This window comes from Doryrhamphus excisus, chromosome 6 (genome assembly GCF_030265055.1).
Source record: "Doryrhamphus excisus isolate RoL2022-K1 chromosome 6, RoL_Dexc_1.0, whole genome shotgun sequence".
NCBI classification, from domain to species: Eukaryota; Metazoa; Chordata; class Actinopteri; order Syngnathiformes; family Syngnathidae; genus Doryrhamphus; species Doryrhamphus excisus.
The window spans coordinates 6,946,176-6,967,305 of NC_080471.1; the positions used below are offsets into that span (position 1 = coordinate 6,946,176).

Genomic DNA, 21,130 nt, shown 5'->3' on the forward strand with positions numbered 1-21,130 from the left:
ATCTCACAGCTAGGAGACCGGAGTTCAATTCCATTCTCGGTCATCTCTGTGTGCATGTTCTCCCCGTGCATGCGTGGGTTTTCTCCGGGTACTCCGGTTTCTTCCCACATTCCAAAAACATGCTAGGTTAATTGGCCACTCCAAATTGTCCATAGGTATGAATGTGAGTGTGAATGGTTGTTTGGCTCCAGCACCCCCGCGACCCACGTGAGGATAAGCGGTAGAAAATGAATGAATGAATGAAATAGCAGTTGATATATGTATATGTTTTACATTTTCCAACTAATTCACTTTCTTGTAAATTTTCTTCTCGTAATTATGACTCTCTTTCTGTAACATTTGGACATTGTAACTTTTTCTGGAACCTCCTTTTCCAAAAATCACAACTTTATTTGCTGTTTTGTTTGTCTCTCATAATATTGCGACTTAAATAAGAACATATTTTTTCTTCAATATTTCAATTTTGTACTGCTAAAATTACATAATTTACTCTCATAATATATATATTTTTTCACTAGGTTACCACTTTTTTGTTGAATATTTTGACTTTAATTCTTGTAAAATTAGAGCTGATTTTTCCACTTTTTCTGGGTTACTTTTTAGGAAGCAGCTGTGGGTCACACTTGGGACACATGATATTCCGGATCGTTGACAACAGCAGAACGGCTAGTGCCTTCCTTATTTTCCAATTCATAAGACCCAAACAGAGGACTGAACATTCCGTTCTTACTTAAGGTCCCAATCGGCTTCCCAGTAAATCCAGGTAACTCCATAAACGAAATAACGACCTCCATTAAATCTGTATCTCCTCTCTTCCCCATCCTCTGTCAAACTTCAACTACTCATTATCTGCAGCTCTTATATAAACATGGTCTTATTGCCTCCCACACGGGGAAATGTCAAACTGATAGAAAAATGCAAACGAAACGCCACAGCAGAGAGCGAGAGCACGCAGGTCAGTGTTGTTGGAGAGAAATATCGTCTTGAAACAAACGACCGTGCTACAAATAATGCAATAAACTATAGATTGTCATAGTCATTGTTTACCAACAATGACAATCCTTAAACTGCATGTTGGCCACTGAGTGCAGGCAATCTGCAGCCCATATAAGGAAGTCCGGATCGCATTGACGTCAGTAGAACTCTGTGTTAGAAAAAACTCAGCACTCAGAGCCAACCAGAATTCCTTTCAGGGCTAACTTCCAAATGTGCAAACCTCATTATCTGACGCTTTGGCATCGTTTAACACGAGAATACAATGTGGTAACAATATTTACAGGTCAGAAAAGTGGAAAAAACCATGAAAGGATCCCTTTAAAACATTAAATGATTTTTTTTTTGTGAATTTTATTGATTTTTTTAGTTTTAATTACTTTTTTAGGTTTGTAAAAAACAAATTCCATCATTAAAAAAATTAATGAATTATCAGTAAAAATTTTAAAATGTAAAAAAAAATTAATAATGACCCACAAGATGGGTCACATTTTTTTTTATTATAGAAAATGAAATATGGAAACAACATCATTTTATTCAATTGATTCCTTTAAATTCTGTAAACCTGAGCACTCAGAGCCATCAAGAATTTCTTTCAGGTCTAACTTCCAAATGTGCAAACCTCATTATCTGACGATTTGGCATCGTTTAACACGAGAATACAATGTGGTAACAATATTTACAGGTCAGAAAAGTGTAAAAAATATGAAAGGATCCCTTTAAAACATTAAATAATTTTTTATTTTTGTGAATCTGATTTTTATTAATTATATTCGATTTTTATTTTTTTCGATTTTATTTCGATTTTTTAAAAAACAAACTCCATCATTAAAAAAATGAATGAATTATCAGTAAAAATAAAAAAAAAATAAAAAAATAATGACCCACATGATAGGTCACATTTTTTTATTATAGAAAATGAAATATGGAAATAAAATCATTTTATTCAAATGTTATTCCTTTAACCTCAAATGCACTTTTGTGTTTATTAATTAAATTTAATTTAAAATCCCATTTAATTTCATTAACTAAATATATTAAAATTGGTTTTATACATACATATATATATTAGTTAGTATTAGTTAGTATTAGTATATATTTATTAGTATTAGCATTATTGTATTGTTGTATTTAATGAGATTTTTTTTTCTCGGGGTAATTGTCAAATAATCAGGTGGGGTTTTTTTTCCGTGTGTCTTTCTTGGCCCAGCGTATGTCTGAAGCGTTCTGATTCTGATTGATTTGGCTGATTGTCCAAACCCTGAATGACAAAGTGGGCTCATCACGTCTCAGGGCTTCCTCCAGCCGTCTGATTGATGGCACCAGTGGCAGCCAAATAATTAGCATCCATAACGCAAAATAAGCAGCAGCTGTTGTCAGCCAGCCAGTATTCACACGGCCACAGTACGACAATCTGCTTTTCTATTCCCAGCTGCAGTAAACAGATCTGATTCAGTTCATCCTGTCTGTCATGGTGACATTTCTCTGTAGCAGGGTTCACGTCAGAGTTCAACTCTGTGTTTGTGTTAATGTGAATTGATGACCACTTGCCAAGGCTGCGTGCTGGAATTGTCTGCTTGTTGGGAAAAGCGAGCCGCTGACAAATGAAGCATTTGATGCTGCTTCTCTTCCACACGAGGATCGGCCCATTAGATCACAAGCCTTAGCTTGGCCTATCCATGTGCATTTTCAGCCAGAATGCCGTAAACCAAGCCTTAATAAGTGTTTGTTGAATCCAAATCTGTGTGTGTTTATGTGGCAGGCTCCAAGCATTGTCAGTGTGCTTTCAAGGTTTTGCGCAGCCAATAATGATAAGAATAATTTAAGAAATCAACAAGCTGTTCATCCCCTCGGCAGTGTTTTGTGTTTGGTAAACAGAAAAAGGAGCAACAAAAACGACATTGATTCAGTTGCTTTTGCTGTATTGACCCAGCGGAAACAGTTCAATCAGGCGTGAAAAATCATATTGTGCAAATGTTTATGAGTAAGGCTGTTGCTGCCAATGATGCTCATTGTTATACATAAATATAAGCTATTCTTCTGTTAGCACGATGATCGCTTTTGTCCACTTAATTGAGACACTTGAGGTGTCTGGGTTTTTTTTTGTGTGTGTGTGTGAACATACCGATCCAAACAACATCGTGTTTAAATGTTGCGTAACGCCTGTGTTTAACCTCCGATCCGATCGACTGGTTCCACTGGGGGCCCCAGCACATTCTGCACATCATTGCTACACCTCAGAGCTATAAATAAAGATGCTCGCTGTTTTATTCAGACGTCCATCACCGGGAAATTTATAACAACTGTTGCCAGTTTTGTTTTCTTATCTAATTCCCCAATTAAAGTAACGTAAAGTATGAATTGAATTGTAATGAATTGAATATTGTTTTTAATTAGGAAGAAGTGATAACAGTCTGACTCACAGTGTCATCTTATGAATTTTACCAACAGCACTGAAGTGATTACACAGCAACACGACTATAGTCACATTTATACTCTTTTTATTTACAACATATTGCGCAACTGCAGGGTCTTGAGACACATGCTAACTCGCAAACTAGAGAGCGAGCGACCTAAACGGTAGCCTTCAAGTTATTTCCTTTAAACTTAAATAGCCAAAAACTTACCACTTCCACACGGATAGGGAGGATAACTATTAACAGTTATTTAACCTTTAACATGAACATTAATCAAACGTAATAATTTTTTCTGGGTACATGATACCATACAGCATCCATATCAAACTTGCACGGGCCGCACTAACATTAAACTTTCATATCAAGGCAGGGGCCTCAAACTAGTGTCCTGCGGGCCACATTTGGCCCACGGGCCGCATGTTTGAGACCCCTGCTTTAAGGGTTAATACAAGCAAGGCAAATTGGCCCGAGTAGCATGAACTCACATCCTCCCCTGGCTATATAAAACTATTGATCCAACCGACTTTCCCAGCAACTGTGCAGATGAAGGCGGAGTTGGGGGCCGGACTGGGGGTTAAGCATTGATGTCATACGCTGGCTGTTGATTAAAGAGCCAGAGGTGTCACTTTGGCTCCGGAGCAAATTGCCTTCTTTTTTCACTGGCGAAAAGGAGCGTGTCAGAGCTTAAATGGAAGCAGTGAGTGTTAGGGCTTGAGGAGCAACCTTAACCTTCGGCCTTCCTATTTGAAGCGCTCACATTTTTCTTCCTCTGATGTGATGCTGCTTCTGGACGAGAAATTCAAAGCAGTGCTTGTGTGCCATAGATGAAGCTTTTGTCTCGCTGCCACCTGGAATTAGAGTAATTCACCATGAAATGCCATAATCCCAGCTGCAGCCATGTTGTATGGAAATATGAAAAGTTATTAGTTATTATGAGTTCAACTTCAGGTTCGTGCTATCGTTGATTGGTATAAAACCCAGTTTCCCATCTCAGAAATGAGCTGAATGGCTTTTTATGGGCTGTGGTAGAGTTGCAGGACACGACAGGAAGTTTGGCGAATGATTGCGAATTTACCAAACACAAACTGAGGTGTTTTTTTGTTTTTTTTTTTACTGGCAGGTCAAAAACAGGACAGCCTGGTTAACAAACCACACTTCCCGTAATAATAATAATAAAAACAATAATAAGAATTCTATTTTCTTTCTGACAGGCCGTATAAAGCAGCCCGCCAGAACGCCATTAAGAGTATTATTAGTTCATCTGGTCAGAGGAGTTCTTGGCAGGACGGCATGGGGTCCTTGCGTCACTGCAAGGAGGCGGACATGACCTAGGAAGTTATATGGAGCTAAACTCGTTTTATTACTAACTCTCTCAATGTTAATGAAGCATAAAAGTTGTTGGTTTAGCAGGAATGACGCTGACTTGACAAAACGTTTCATTTCTGGGGAGGCAGAAGATCTCAAAGAAAGACAAAAGTAATTTTTCTTGTACAAAAAAATAATTGTTGCTGTGGGTATTATTACAATTTGGAGTTTTACATCTGGACTCAAGAAGCCTCCTTTTTCGCCGTGAAGATTCTGCACCCGAGTCCATTCAATCACTAATCATTTACTGCATGTAACCAATACTGCTCATTCTGCACGTTCTCTGTTGTGGGTTTTATTAGAAAGAAAAGTCTGGAATATTCTTAGAATGAGTTCTTAGCACTGGAATGTGCTTTGCTACAGGGGAGACAATAAAGACCGTCGAGATCCTGTGTTGTTCTTTGCTGCCGTCCCTATGTCATAAGAATTTCTTCCTCTTGTTTCCCGCAGTTCCCACCAGGGCCGCTCTTTCTGCGGGTACATGCTATTTTAAATCCAGGGTCATGCAGATGAAGATGTTGATGATGGGGGAACATTTCCAAGAGATACCGAGTGAGCCCCGGCTGGGGCGTAAAAGGCGAAGCCAAACAAAGGATGGCAGCTTGTGTCTGTGAGATATTCTCCTGTCTGCATACATCATTTACGACAATAGCCTGCCTGCTGGATTTGTTTCCCGGTTGCTGTGTCTGAGACTCGAGCTGCTGCTACAAATACCATAGGACTGATGCATTATGATACCAATATTTACTTGTCACATCAGCACTTTTTTATATTAGCCAGTGATGTTAGAAAGCTTCTGTGTTGTGGTTTTTTTTTTTCGTTATATGCTGTTGGATTATAAGATAAGATAAAATATGCCTTTATTCATCCCTCAGTGGGGAATTTGCATTGCACAGCAGCAAGAGTACAGAATCAGTTAAGCAGTACAAAAATACACAATATAAAAAATAATATATAATAATAGTATAATAATAATATATAAAATATATACAAAAATAAACAACCCAAGTATTAACAAATCAACAGTTTTACCCAGAGTTATGTACAATACAGTATGCAGATAATATGAAACGAGATGAAATATATGACCAGTCTATACACTATGACATCTTGCTAGTGAGTTAATATGAGGCATTAAAGAAGTACTTCACATAGAAATTAATATATTGTATTTATAGCCTTAATATTGCACGTGGAGGTTGATCAGATATTGCACAGTGAATGGAGTCTGGAGTAACTATTCTGAGTATAAAAACAAAGTATTGCACAGATGTACATAGCGGTGTAGAATTGTGTATTGTGTATTAGTGACAATTTTTAGGTTGGTTCATGAGAAAGTTAGAAAACAGTTTGTGTGGCGCCCCCTGTGGGTTGGGGTTAAAATGCTTAGCATTCATGAGATACCCTCAAAGTTTCATTATCATTAGACAATACGCTGTTAAGTTAAGTAAAGATGTTTTGCTTGATGGCAGCCATGTTTTTCAGCCAACCTTACTCAAATTTTATACACACGTTCTTGCCAGTCCTCTTTAAAAGTCTGTCAAATTTCCAAGTGATTTGGTAAATAAACAGACGCAGTTTGAAGTAATTTCCGAAAAGGCGGACTTAAGGCGATTAAACTTTGGGGTTAAATAACAGTGCCACCATAGATTGCCCTCCCATGGGTATATAAGTTGAATGCATTCACATGCACGTAAATGCAAACACACACAGAGTTCAGTTCCAAATGTGAAAATTGGATATAGTTCATGGTATTACATTTGTAAATACATGGTGATTTTCATGTAAAATGTAGTCTATCTTGGATGGGAATGATGTAGGAACTAAAGTTCCACAACGGGTTCAGTGAGCAGCTTTGAAGACACTTTCAAGGGTGGGTACTTTTCAGTAGCAGAATTAATGAAGTTTTCAAAATTTCTGCCCAAGAATGGTAATGGTAATGGTAATGGTAATGGTAATGGTAATGGTAATGGTAATGGTTTTATTTCATTTGAACATGCATCAGATTACAATTGAGTGCATCCCATAATCAGTTCCCAGTTCCTCATGTCCAAAAGGAGTAGGAAGAAGCAAAGCTTATTAAATCCTACCCCTCCATCTGGTACTTTTACAATCACTAACTGTTACATTTGTTCACTTCCTGCTTTCCATAATACAGTTTAGGTTTTTTTTTATTTTTTATTTTTTAAATTATGTACCTTGTACCAAAGTACTCGGTGATATGAGCATCCAATGCCATAATGGGTACCATAGTGCGTGTCAATATAGTGATATATATAGCACATCATGACTGGTTCAAGACTCTTCATCCTTGTATTTAGCAAACATCAACTGCTTGTATTGTTTCTTGAATTGGCTCATCGTTGTGCATTGTTTGATTTCCTTACTCAATCCATTCCATAGTTTGATTCTACATACTGAAATGCTATGGCTAGCATAACGTAGTCCTATGCCATGTAGTTCTATCACAGCCATGAGAAGAAATCCTGGACTGAAATCTACGGGGAAGATCATGGATGGTTTGTGTTGTCATCTTGGCAAGCTAAGCTAAGCTTAGAAGTTAAGGTTGATTTCAAACAGTCTCAGGAGAGAAGTTTTGCATATTCTTGCTTGATAAGCAGACAGGGAAAGACTGTGGCCACAATGCATCTCCCAGGTATTCCTCTGTGCTATAATTACACCTTGCACTGTTTTCCATGGGATGGGAGCCTGAGAATATATAATATAATCCCTTCCTCTCCATGCATTCTATATGCTTATTTGAATGGAAATGAGGCACTGCAGGGAGACATCCATTGCAGGTAGTTTGTGACATTTTCTTCAGCAGAAATATCAACAACAATAGTGGATCGTCTGGAACAGCTTGATGCTGGGCTTTACTTCTTATTACAACACCAGCGGAATCTCTTCAAGTCCAAACCCAACCTGGTCAAGCTGCCTGTACGACAAACATTTTCCACCAAGCCGCATACTGAAAAATCCATGGATGTGTACTTCATGTGCAAATTTTTTAATTTTTGCAGATTTGGTTGTTGTTTTTTTCACTTACAATTATTTCACCATTTTTTCTTGTCGTATTATGATTTTATTCCCATAATATTACAATAAAATTATAAGATTACAACTTTTCTCTTTGAATAGTGCCAATAAAAAAACATCACTGGCCACAAACTGAAGTGTTATCATAGGGGACCTATTATGATTTTTCCACTTTTCTGACCTATAAATGTAATTAGAATGTTTATTCTCGTGTTAAACGATGCCAAAGTTTCAGATAATGAGGTTTGCACATTTGAAAGTGAGCCCTGAAAAACGTTTTTTTCTCGCACCGGCTCACTGTGACCTCACAGTGCGAGAAGTCACAGGTGACTTCCTTATATGGGCGTGCCCGGGTACAAGCTGAGCATGGTCAATCACAGTGGAGTGAGTGTTCCGTTTTGGAAATCCAAGGACAAACAGCTGGAATAGGTGTAGATTCTGGAAGATCGAGAAAGCTTTCTGTGCAGGTTATCATGTGTCACTGCTCTATAGGAGTCCACAAGTCACTACAAAGGGCCAAAAATGAGCATAATGATGAAAGTCGAATATTATAAATGCTGTGGTGTTTATTTATGTAAAGTGTAAAGATGGCGGGTTGTTCGTTGGAAGCAGGAGATCATTGGAGAGAGGCTGTTACAAATAATGCAAATAACAAGTAACTGTAATCATGATGTGGAGTGCATGGGAAAGTGTAAAATGTAACTCTTTATAGACACACACAGTGGGCCGCAAGGTGGCCGAGATCGGGAAGACCTGGGTTCGATTCTCCGCTTGGGCATGTCTGTGACTCCCTGTACATGGGTTTTCTCCCCATGTCTATATTTGCCTTGTGATTGGCTGTTCTCACAGTTGTTGTCTCGTCAGCTGGGATAGGCTCCAGCATATCCCCGCGACCCTAGTGAGGATAAGTGGCATAGAAAATGGCCGGATGGATGAATGGAATCTCTGTTTTTGTTGGTTTGACAAAAAGCCAATCATTATGAATAGCAAGGCTATATTTCCCATATGAAATAATACAATTTCACTGAATCCATTCACACTAAAAATGCATTTCATAGAGAATAATTATATTTTTACATGCTGAAAAATATATGTCGTTATGGACAATCTGGGAGGGGTATTTCCGGACAAATTGTCCAAAAAGAGAAGCAAGTAGGAGGCACAATGTCTTCCATGGCAGCGACAGCTCTCAGCAGGTCGGAACGCAGCGAGCAGATGCAAGTTTTATTACTGCTCTCTCTCATTCGCGCTCGCAAAGCTAACAAACCATTAGCGGCGTGAAAGAGAAACAGGCCACCCGTGCAGTTAGGTGTCTGTAGTGCACAATAACCCGGGACGTTTATGCAGCCTTGTTGGCGCTATGGCAACCCTCCTTTGTTGTCCCTCCCCTCCACGTTTGTTTTCTTTGACGCTTTTACACTGAACACCTTTTTACTACATGGCTAATTAATTGATGTTACACTCATTCCCCGCTCGTATCTGGCATGACGTAAATGTCTCCCAGGCAACATCAAGCCACCACACCAAAACAGTCCGCTGCCTCTTGGTCTTTATTTAGAGCAGTTCATGTGGAAAATGTATTTGATCATATAAACGAGGGTGGAGCCTGTTCATCTCTCACATTTGAATAATCAGTATGCAACATAAACAGCGGGGAGCCCTGCTCGCTGTATTCATAGTTTATAATAAGGGAAATCTTGAATGACGTGTTTTTGAGCATTCTCCCGACGGTGGTGATCCTCATGAAATCACGGCTGTAAATCTGCTCTGGTGAGCTCATACCCTAATGGAGCACTGTAGACACGTTTAAAGTGACGCTGTAATGTCCTCCAAGTGAAGGATCCCCACTTTCATATAACGACAGTTAAAAGGAGTATCAATTAGTCACAGTGCTCCGTGCAGCAGAATACTGATGAGTGTTGGGATGCAAGCCCAGATACAAGAAGAGGATCCCATTGCTTGGATTTTTGCAAATTCCCAAACTTCACTGCAAGAGGCTCGCCGATCGATGTATTTAAATGGAGATGGATAATGCACATTAACATGGATTAACCCTTTAGCGTCGCAGGATTTTTTGGAGGGGGGCTCAATGGCCTAAAAAGGTCACTCCTGAAGTACATGTGACGCTGTTCTTGAGCTATTTGGAGTTGAGGATATTTTTTAGCATAAAATTACAAAATGAACCAAAATACAAACCCAGTCGGTAATCCATTCCAAAAGGCCCACCTCAAGCAAAGCGGCTCTAACCAAAGCAATTTCTTCCCATAGAAAATAATGTAAATCCAATTCATCCATTTCTGAATATTTTTATACTTACGAGTCGAGTGGTTAGCGCGCAGACCTCACAGCTAGGAGACCAGGGTTCAATTCCACCCTCTGCCATCTCTGTGTGGAGTTTGCATGTTCTCCCCGTGCATGCGTGGGTTTTCTCCGGGTACTCCGGTTTCCTCCCACATTCCAAAAACATGCTAGGTTAATTGGCCACTCCAAATTGTCCATAGGTATGAATGTGAGTGTGAATGGTTGTTTGTCTATATGTGCCCTGTGATTGGCTGGCCACCAGTCCAGGGTGTACCCCGGCTCTCGCCCAAAGACAGCTGGGATAGGCTCCAGCACCTCCGCGACCCTCGTGAGGAAAAGCTGTAGAAAATGAATGAATCCTAGAAAACCTATTTATGACCTTCTAAATTAATTTTTTAGCATTATTAGAGCCCTCTAGACATGAAATAACAACCGTATAGTCACCTAATGCCACTGACTGAGTGCTTGCAGCAGGTTAGTCGTGTAGAGAGCGGCCTATAGCAGCTCCTGTGTGAATATTTGCTGCATGTGTTCTCTGCTCATTAATAAAGCCATTGAAGTGCATCATTAATATCTACACTGGTCTTAAGGTGTCAGTAACATTACATTACATTGATGAGACAATAGCCACCGCCGCTGTCAATGCTAATGGTATGATGTTATGATCAATGCTAATGTTATGATAGACAAGTCTATCTATGTCAAAGATGGCATATAATATTTTATAATATTATGTATACTATTTTGGTTAATACATGTGTAAAGGTCACTATAAGGGTGTTATTTCATGTCAGCAGGGCTCTAATAAAACGTGTATTTAGAGGAATAAAAACAAGTTTTCTATGCTCTTGACGACTAAAATGTTTATGAATATTGAATCCTACAAATCTTACGAAAACTGGAGCCTATAAAAAACATATTTTGACATTGATACCTTTGTGTTTGTATGCCCGGTTTTTGTTCATTTTACATTTTTATTATTTGCAAATTTTTAATTTTTATTTTATTATTTGCCTTTTCAATGATTTAGTACCATATAGCACATATCAGGGTATTATGATTCAGCAAAAACTGGGGCATACGAAAACCAAGGCTTTTTTGACAAAAATGATTGTCGCTGCTGCACACAAAACTAGCATAAGGAGAACCTATTCCTCTGTACTTGTACTAAAACGTAATGAGTCCTACTTAAGAGAAAAGAATCCCAGGGAATATAAATGAATAGAATCGTTTTTATGGGTCGGGAGAATCTCTCCATGAATGTTTTGAGCTCCTGTTTCCATACCAGAGCTATATTGAGCAGAATTATGCTGCCCTGAGGAGTTGTAGCTGTGGTTTAAACTTAGCCCGCCAATGAATGAATGAGTATTTTGAGGAAGCACGCTAGCAGACGTCGAGCTTAATATTTGAACACACACACAAGTTGCACAGGCTTTTTTTTTGTCACTTTCAAATGGCCCTAAATCTTTCTTTAATCAAACCAAAGACAGATTTGGGTCCTCCGCTGTGCTGCGATTAAAGCAGAAGAGTCTCAGTGGTGCTTTGCTGCAGTAATTGGTCACTTTGTTAAATTATTTCTTCTTTGCTTACCACGTTACCAGGTTGTTAATATTCCTCTTTAGCCGGAGAGCAGCTTTGCAGCCGTCCTCTTTATGTATATTTTAGTTTCATCACATAGCGACATCTGTGTGCGAGGCCTGTTCTATTTTCAGAGCATGCGCACGTGCACACTCGCTCGTGCATGTTTGTACAGTGCATTGTTCTGCCTCTAGTACCATCAAACCGCAAACAAGAGGTGAACCCCGCCCCATTTCATACAAGAAGGACAACAGCGTGACTCCATGACAAACAATGGAGATGTTGTGCAGTGAAAGGAATGACTTCATGGCTGTGATGTCGTCTACACGGGACAATCTCACCGGGATGAAAAAGAGTGGGAAAAAATATAGAAAATGCCACTCTAACAAGTCTCTGGGGACTTGGGCCGCCTGGCTTTTAGAGGAGGGAACAGCTTGTCTAATTTAGCATGCTTTTAAAGGAGGACAGGATAGGCTGATGTACTCTCTGTGCACACTTTGTGTCCGTGTAACACTGTCAGCTCATGTTCTCCAGATAAGGCAACACATGGGTGCTGGAACAGGTCACACTACTACTACTACTAGGTACAGAAATGTACTACGTCATAATATATACTGCTTGCTGTGAGTCTTAGAAGTCAATGGGAGAACATGCAAACTCCACACCGGTTTCCTCCCACATTCCAAAAAAACATGCTAGGTTAATTAGCGACTCCAAATTGTCCATAGGTACGAATGTGAGTGTGAATGGTTGTTTGTCTATATGTGCCCTGTGATTGGCTGGCCACCAGATAGCACAGGGGGTCACAGGGGGATAGCACCCCTGTGACCCTAGTGAGGATAAGCTGTATTCAAGCAAATACACACAGACAGTTTTGTTGGAACCATGTCGGTGGCATTTGGGCGCCGATACAGAATGTAAATAGTGAACCGTGTGAACGCTAGCATTAGTGTTCTATTATCACTCCAAACAACGGATGCCCTTTTGAAAGCTTTTGAATGTCTTTTCCCATCTTGGTCCCTTGCTTTCCGTGACCATTTGCTTCAAAAGTCCCTATCCCCCACCCCCACATGGGGCTTTTTTGGGAAACTGTTAATAAACACAGTGACGCAACAGCAGGAAGTGGCAATGCAACACTCTGGATTTGATCTACTATGACATTTCTTTCATGAGCAAAAAAAAAAAACATAACACAGTCAAAAGTTCGACACTTTCTCATTCAATGTAATGCAACAGTATCTCTGTTTTTGTTTTCTTTATTAGTTTAATAGTATAAACGTTGTTCTCCTTATTTTCTGCAGTGTTATGTCTTTATTCCCATCACAACTGGACTTTATTCTCATAATATTCACCTAATATTCACTCCACCTAACTCTCCCAAAATTTCAACCTATTGTTTTGTTTCACGTAGTAAAAGGTGACACAAAAAAAATTAGAACTTTTTTAACAATCAAGAGTGATGGACGAAATTTTTTTTTTTTTTAACAAATTATACTTTCATCCTACATTTTTGTAAAATTACAACTTTTTGTGTCCTAATATTGGTTTAATTCTCCATTTTTTTCTTTGATTGTATTTTTAGATTGTACTGTTGGGGCAATTACCTGTACAGTGGAACCTTGGTTAACATACGTATGGATTTTTGGTTAACATCCAAAATTTTGTTTTGCTTGTGTAGCGTCCAAATTGTCGGCCCGCATTTGCTGAGCTTTTATACACTTTTTTGTTGAACAAATTTCTGTTTTATGGTTGTTATCCTTTTGTTTGGTTCAAGGATGTCCACTACAGGCAAAATAATGTTAAATGTTAACTTCTCCATTTCCTGTCACGTTTGTGGCATTGTTTTTTCAATGTAAAACTGTGCATGTTAAAAAGCCTCGGTGCATAGATTTATGTGGCATGAAAAAGCATAAGCATAATCTCCTCTCCTCCCCCTCTCTCTTTGCAAAACTAGGTAAAGGTGATGTTAAATGTTCAGTTGTCTGTTCATTTGCCATTTGTCATTATGTTTGCATGATTTTGTGCATGTGAAACAAAAATTGTTGTCCATAAAACGTGTTTTGTGTTAACACTTTATTTATATTATTTACATTATTTTTCTATTCGTAAATGTGTCTGTTTTGGTTTGAGTTGGCCCTTCTGTGATGGATTAATGATGTTAACCAAGGCAGCATTGTATCTTTGAAATTAGCTGAAATATATAATATATTTTTGGGGGGTGTTTTGTGTTAACACTTTATTTATATTATGTACATTATGTTTCTATTCGAAAATGTGTCTGTTTTGGTTTGAGTTGGCCCTTCTGTGATGGATTAATGATGTTAACCAAGGCACCGTTGTATCTTTGAAATTAGCTGAAATATATAATATATTTTGGGGGGGGTGTGGATTGGTTAATTGGATTTACATTACATCTTTTGTGACAAATTAATAACACTGTATTACTCCAGTAATCAAGAGACCTGGAACTAGATCTGGAACTCGATGTTAAAGCCCTGTAAAATGCTAAACCAATCCGCCTGCAACCAGGTGACACTGATGTAGATATCGATTGACATTAGAAGTAGTGAGCTTGGTGTGACAGATTGCATTGGAGTCATCCTGTTATGTACACACCTATGGGCAGCATCTAGAACAAAGCATGGGCTCTCACTGCCGCAGCATGCCGTCCCTTTCAGGAGTAGCCCCCCCAAATCCAATCATCTTTGTCTGCATGTCTTCTTCCCATCAGGGGTCCCGACTCCCGGTAGCAGCAGCAGGAGTCATGTGAGAGGAGCTCTCAGCACGCAGAGGATGAGCGGCTCAAGCTGAACATTATCTCCCCCTGTTCCCTACCTCCTGCACCCGTCCTCCTTTCCCACATGACGGCCAGAAGATGACTATTACCAGTCGGCAGTCCTTGAATGTCCTGACGGTCATCTTCCTCCTTCTGTCCACTGCAGGTCACCACTCTGCTTTTTCTTGATTTTACATGCATGGTGTTTACAAGAGCGTCCATTAACGGCCTCTTACAAGAAAGGTTTGGAGACACACCTCCCACTCGAGGAATTTGGCTGCCACTCAAAGCATCTAGCAAGCTACTGAGCTAACTAGTTAGTTCAATTCATTCTAAACTTTGAAAAGGATTTAGAATAGAGCGGGGAAGAAAGACAAAGAAGCCAAAAATGTACCACTTCCACATGGAATAAGAGGATATCTTCTTTTTGCTGTATCATATCGGACATGCCTGACGGTAATATAATATCACGTCTCATTAACGTAACATTACTGACGCCTAGTGACCACAATACTACATATGACTTGTCTTTCAAGTCAGTGAAAAAAAGTAGTAAAAAAAACATATTTACGCTAATTTTTAAGCTAATTTTTAAGCTAATTTTTAAGCTAATTTTTAAGCTAATTTTTAAGCTAATTTTTAAGCTAATTTTTGCCAAAATGAAGCATTTTCAAGCACTAACATTGTTTAAATTAAGTCAAATATAATAGACTAGTCACTAGGTGCCAGTAATGTTGATGAGCCACTGAAGGAAGTACTGTACAGAATCAGAATCAGAACCAGAATTAGAATAAGAATCAGAATCAGAATTAGAATCAGAATCAGAATCAGAATCAGAATCAGAATCAGAAACGGTTTTATTGCCAGGTATGATCAAACACATACTAGGAATTTGTTTTGGTGAAGTAGGTGCAGACACATCTATTGTCTATCTAAATGAAAATACAAAATATACAGAATACAGTATAAATTTATGTACACAGTCTGTTTTTTGTTGAACAGGAAGTAAAAAAAAAATCTCCCACTGCTAACATGTATAAGTCGTATTATATTTTATTTTCTTTTGTTATTTCTATTATATTGGCTAATGTGAATGTAACAGTGCCTGTAGGGGTGTTATTTCATGTCTGAGGGCTCTAATAATGTTGAAAAACGAATTTAAAAGGTCGTAAATGGGTTTTCTATGCTCTTACTCGGAAAATATTCAATTTATAAAGAAGGAATCCCACTTTGCGGAAGTTCTACATGTCAAGTCTGGAAGCGATTAATCATGATTAAACAAGGAATTACTATACAATGAAACCTTTATTTTCGTTAACAATTACAAAACGTTTGACAAAACCAAACGTACTCACACATAAATAATGTAAATCAAAAAATTAGAACAACTATAATTTTACACGCAGAAAACGCAAATAATGACAAAAATAGGAAAGAATGGAACTTGTTGTTGATGCAGATTTCCCATTCATTCTGCTGAGCTTGAATTGTCACCATTAAAATGCTGACACTTGCAACTTTCTCTGGGCCCCGTGGTGGGTTATTTTAGTGATTAAAAAACGCATGCACCGTGAGTCAGCAACGCGTGGGGTGCTTTGTTTGGGCCCTCCATTCTGTGAAATGATAATACGGGGGGAAAAGGGTGAAAACTGAGGTTCCAACGTACATCCCAACCAAAACAACAGTGGCTGTGTTTTATAAACGTGTGTGTTTCCTTTTATGTGCCAAGTTGATACTTCTTCAACTTGTCTTCCATCATTAAAGTCAAAAGCCATCTTTTTACGTGCAGGGTTTTATGGGACGCAAATGCCCCCTAACATGACCCCCAACATGTACAGGTCAGATGAAATGTTTTATGCCGTGACACCAGTCCTCCCATGCGTCTAATCCTCTCCGCTCTTATTCAATTCTGTTTAAAAAAATACGCAGGACTGATTATGAGCTGAAAGAGATCACCTCTTTTCAAACGCCGGTCGGACCCCGACTGAAAGGCTTCTATCAGAACCTTGATCTGAATCTTTTGCTGGCAGCGCTTTCTGAATTTGAAGCTGCAGTGATGAAAGCACACGCAGAAAGGAGACACTTAAAAAACATCTAATCAGCTCATTGATCGAGATGAAAAGGGACACGCTCATAATAACAGAGATGATATTTACAGTAAGCATACGCCGTACGGTATTCTAACTCTCCGCCTGTCGCCACTGCAGCGCTCTCGGCTCATTACCGCGTGTGCGAGCCCTACTCCGACCACAAGGGGCGCTACCACTTCGGCTTCCACTGCCCCCGCCTGTCAGACAACAAGACCTACATGTTCTGCTGCCACCACAACAACACCGCCTTCAAGTACTGCTGCAACGACACCGAGTTCCAGATGGTCATGCAGATCAACCTCACCACCGCCACGGACGGATATTCACACAAGTGAGTCATCAGGACATTTTTTGCTTTGTTTTAACTTAGCATGATCGAGACTGCACATTTCTACACTTTGGTGTCCTTCTGCTACAAAGGCAGACGGATCAATTATTTAGCTGAATTTTACAACTTTTGACAATGCCGGAAACAAGCCTTTGGTGTGAATTCCTGTGAATTCCTCCATTTCTACTGGGACAGAAGCTGGGATACGTCATGGAAGAACATACTGAGCCTGGTCTGCATATTCATTCATTCATTCATTTTCTAACGCTTATCCTCACGAGGGTCGCTGGAGCCTATCCCAGCTGTCTTCAGGCGAGAGGCGGGGTACACCCTGGACTGGTGGCCAGCCAATCACAGGGCACATATAGACAAACAACCATTCACACTCACATTCATACCGATGGACAATTTGGAATACTACACTGATATGTGCTATATGGTACTAAATCATTGAAAAGGCACTCAATGCAAATAATGCAAATAATAAAAACATACATTTCCTTAAGGTAAATCGAATCATATGAAAACACAGAGATATCAATGTCAAAATATGGTTTTGTAGGCTCCAGTTTTTGTAAGATTTGTAGGATTTGATATTCATAAACAGAACATTTTAGTAGTCAAGAACATAGAAAACTTCTTTTTATTTCTCTAAATACACTTTTTATTAGAGCCCTGCTGACATGAAATAACACCCCTATAGTCACCTGTACACATGTATTAACCAAAATAGTATACATAATATTAGAAGATATTATATGCCATCTTTGACATAGATAGACTTGTCTATCATAACATTAGCATTGATCATAACATCATACCATTAGCATTGACAGTGTCTCATCAATGTAATGTAACTTTACTGACACCTTAAGACCAGTGTAGAATACAACTCTGCTGCGGCTGTTTGTGGTTAAGGAGATATTAATGATGTACTTCAATTGCTTTCTTAACAAGCAGAGAACACATGCAGCTGTGTGAATATTCACACAGGAGCTGCTGTAGGCCGCTCTCTACACGACTAACCTGCTGCAAGCACTAAGTCAGTGGCAATAGGTGACTATAGGGTTGTTATTTCATGTCTAGAGGGCTCTAATAATGCTAAAAATAAATTTAGAAGGTTATAAATAGGTTTTCTAGGATTCATTCATTCATTCATTTTCTACCGCTTTTCCTCACGAGGGCCGCGGGGGTGCTGGAGCCTATCCCAGCTGTCTTTGGGCGAGAGGCGGGGTACACCCTGGACTGGTGGCCAGCCAATCACAGGGCACATATAGACAAACAACCATTCACACTCACATTCATACCTATGGACAATTTGGAGTCGCTAATTAACCTAGCATGTTTTTGGAATGTGGGAGGAAACCGGAGTACCCGGAGAAAACCCACGCATGCACGGGGAGAACATGCAAACTCCACACAGAGATGGACGAGGGTGGAATTGAACCCTGGTTTCCTAGCTGTGAGGTCTGCGCACTAACCACTCGACCGCCGTGCCGCTCGAAAGCAGCATAAAAGAGACAAAATGGGTGATATTTCATATCATGAGGCCTCTTATAAAGTTCATAAGATCATAAACAGGTTTTCTATGGTCAAAGTACAAATATCTTCCAATTATAATTGAAGAACCCTCACTTGTCGCGGTCGGGTCTGGAACGAGGTATTACTGTACTATTAATCTGAAGTTCAATTTTTACACTTCACTAATCGTTTGAAGTGGGCTGCACGGTGGTCTTAGCGGTGGGCAGGAGATGGAGGAACAATGTGGACACTCTTAAGCTCAACTTAGTCAGGAGTCAAGCGTGGATTATTACATCAAGCAGCACCTGAGCCAAGTGGGTCCTGATTAAAATCCCTCCAATGAGCCGGTAGACGGTCCGTGCTGATGTTTCTAAAATGAATTTAACAGGCCGATGAATCTGGAGGTGGACTCAACCCTCGGCAGCGTAAAGACATTTTAGCTGGAGTAAAGGACACGCAGCCTGTTGGCCTGCCGACGCTCTCAGTGGGAGGATTGGGTGACAAAAACACAGCTTCCACCACTAATGCCCTCCCAGCATGCCACAGTGCCCTGCAGCAGGTCATGATATTTGGTGTCTTTGTCACACTTGTGCTACTCTTTCCCACATCCATGTGGGTTAAAGTGGCCGTAGTTCTCCTGCCATTATCCTTTTTTTACAGTGTTGATTATGGAATAACATTTTTGCTTTGGTGGCAAGGTTATGATCGATCCATTTCATCAATGCACACGTGTATTTGTATTTTTGTTTACTTGCCCCTGAAAGGTGAAACAGACACAATAGCTTGCATGGAAATGAAATGCTATGATAATAAGTGGAACATTAAATTGATAAATATGTAAATATGTGCAGAAGTTATACGTATATATATAAAGAAAACATAATAGTGATATAGATCCAAAAGTGCATTATTAGCATGCACGTTTTCTCCTTCAATGACACTAATGTTACGACTTTATTCCCATAATATTTTGACTTTATTCTCGTAATGTAACCCTTTCCTAACCAAATTTTCCGAAATTAGCATCAAGCATGCCAAAATAATTTTCTTAGGTGATTAACATGAAGGGCGCAGCTACTCATGATGAAGTCGCTTTTTAAAAATGTTATTCGTATTTTGGATTTAATTAACTTTAATGCTTGTTTGCAATAAAATCAAAATGATTTTTGCCTCACTCCAATTTCTTTTTTTTTGTTTTGCATTTTGAAGCTCTACTGACAACCTCTTACAGTACAAAATGTCAATTCTTGCAATTTTTCAACTGGTCTTGATCTGGTTTTGATCAGGAGTGTATATACAGTCACCTCATCTTTTCCAGACGCGACCATGAGTGAAGTGGATTCCTTATTTAGAAAAGGGCATGCCCAGCCGGGAAAAGGCCCCGGGGCAGACCTAGGAGGGACTATGTCTCACAGCTGGCCTGGGAACGCCTTGGTGTCCTCCCGGTGGAGCTGGAGGAGGTGGCCGGGGATCGGGAAGTCTGGGCTTCCCTACTAAGACTGCTGCCCCCGCGACCCGGACCCGGATAAGCGGAGGAAAATGGATGGATGGATGGATGGAGGATAGAACTCCGGTTTACAACCTTCTCAATAGTTTTTTTTGCACACGTGTATTTTTGTTTACTTGCCCTCACCTTGACTCAAATACAACCCCTGAAAGGTGAAACAGACACAATAGTGTGAATGGAAATTAAATGCTATGATAATAACTGGAACATTCTTTCATTTATTCATTTTCTACCGCTTTTTCCTCACGAGGGTCGTGGGGGGTGCTGGAGCCTATCCCAGCTGTCTTCGGGTGAGAGGCAGGGTACACCCTGGACTGGTCGCCAGCCAATCACAGGGCACATATAGACAAACTCACATTTAACTGGAACATTAAATCAATAAATATGTGAATATGTGCAGAAGTTATACGTATGTATTTAAAGAAAACATGATAGTGATATAGATCCAAAAGTGCATTATTAGCATGCACGTTTTCTCCTTCTCCTTCAATCTCCTTCCCATAATATTTTGACTTTATTCTCGTAATGTAACCCTTTCCCAACCAAATTTTCCGAAATTAGCCGTTTCGTTCTTTGTTTGGTTTTGTCTCTCGTAATTGTACGAGTTAAGTTACGAGTTAAGTGTGAAGGTTATGCTTAAAAAATTACATGTTTTTTTTTCCTCAGGATATTACGACTTTATTCTTGGAAAATTAACACTTATTTTTCCCTTACGATGACGAATTTTTCCTTGTAACTTTTGCTTACATCTTCACTGTTGTCGTCTTGTTTCATCGGATTTTTAGAGTGTGCCGCAGGCCGCAAATGGGCCCCAGGCTGCACTCTATTATTTATTGTTATTTTGGTACTACAACGTTAGCTCTGCTGGGTTGTGTAGTATCCTTGTTCATAAATGAACACTTGGTCCAAGAAAGCCACCTTTTCACTTTCACTCTTTTATACTGTACAAATGCTTGATTTCACATGAGAAAAGCATCCTAAAATATACTTGTATCCATCCTCACAGTACACAAACACTTTCTGGCACTTTTGGTGCCACATGTGATATTTGCCATCTAAAAGCCTCCAAATTCAAAGAGACACATCACACCTAGAGATTCTCGCTACCCCAGTTTTTGGGCGACAGCTCAAATCTCTCTGGGAGCTATTTACCTTGCTGTGCTTTACATACGTGGGCGGAATCCCCGACAGTTGGCGTGGTGCGCTCCACATAAA

At 39.5% G+C, this 21,130-nt stretch overlaps 1 protein-coding gene across 5 annotated transcripts in view; it reads left to right on the forward strand.

The window, feature by feature from the left end:
* The window catches only part of shisal1b (shisa like 1b), a 41,411-nt gene that overhangs the window by 6,119 nt on the left and 14,162 nt on the right, over window positions 1–21,130 (forward strand). For 2 of the 5 annotated variants that reach the window (XM_058075387.1, XM_058075391.1), the window contains exons 2-3: window positions 14,425–14,635; window positions 16,677–16,890. In XM_058075387.1, coding sequence (XP_057931370.1) covers window positions 14,569–14,635; window positions 16,677–16,890 — 281 coding nt within the window. In that variant the 5' untranslated portion in view covers window positions 14,425–14,568. Of the gene's footprint in view, window positions 1–603; window positions 764–4,597; window positions 5,386–14,424; window positions 14,636–16,676; window positions 16,891–21,130 lie in introns of those variants that run through there. The other 3 variants (XM_058075389.1, XM_058075388.1, XM_058075390.1) reach the window with 3 other exon arrangements.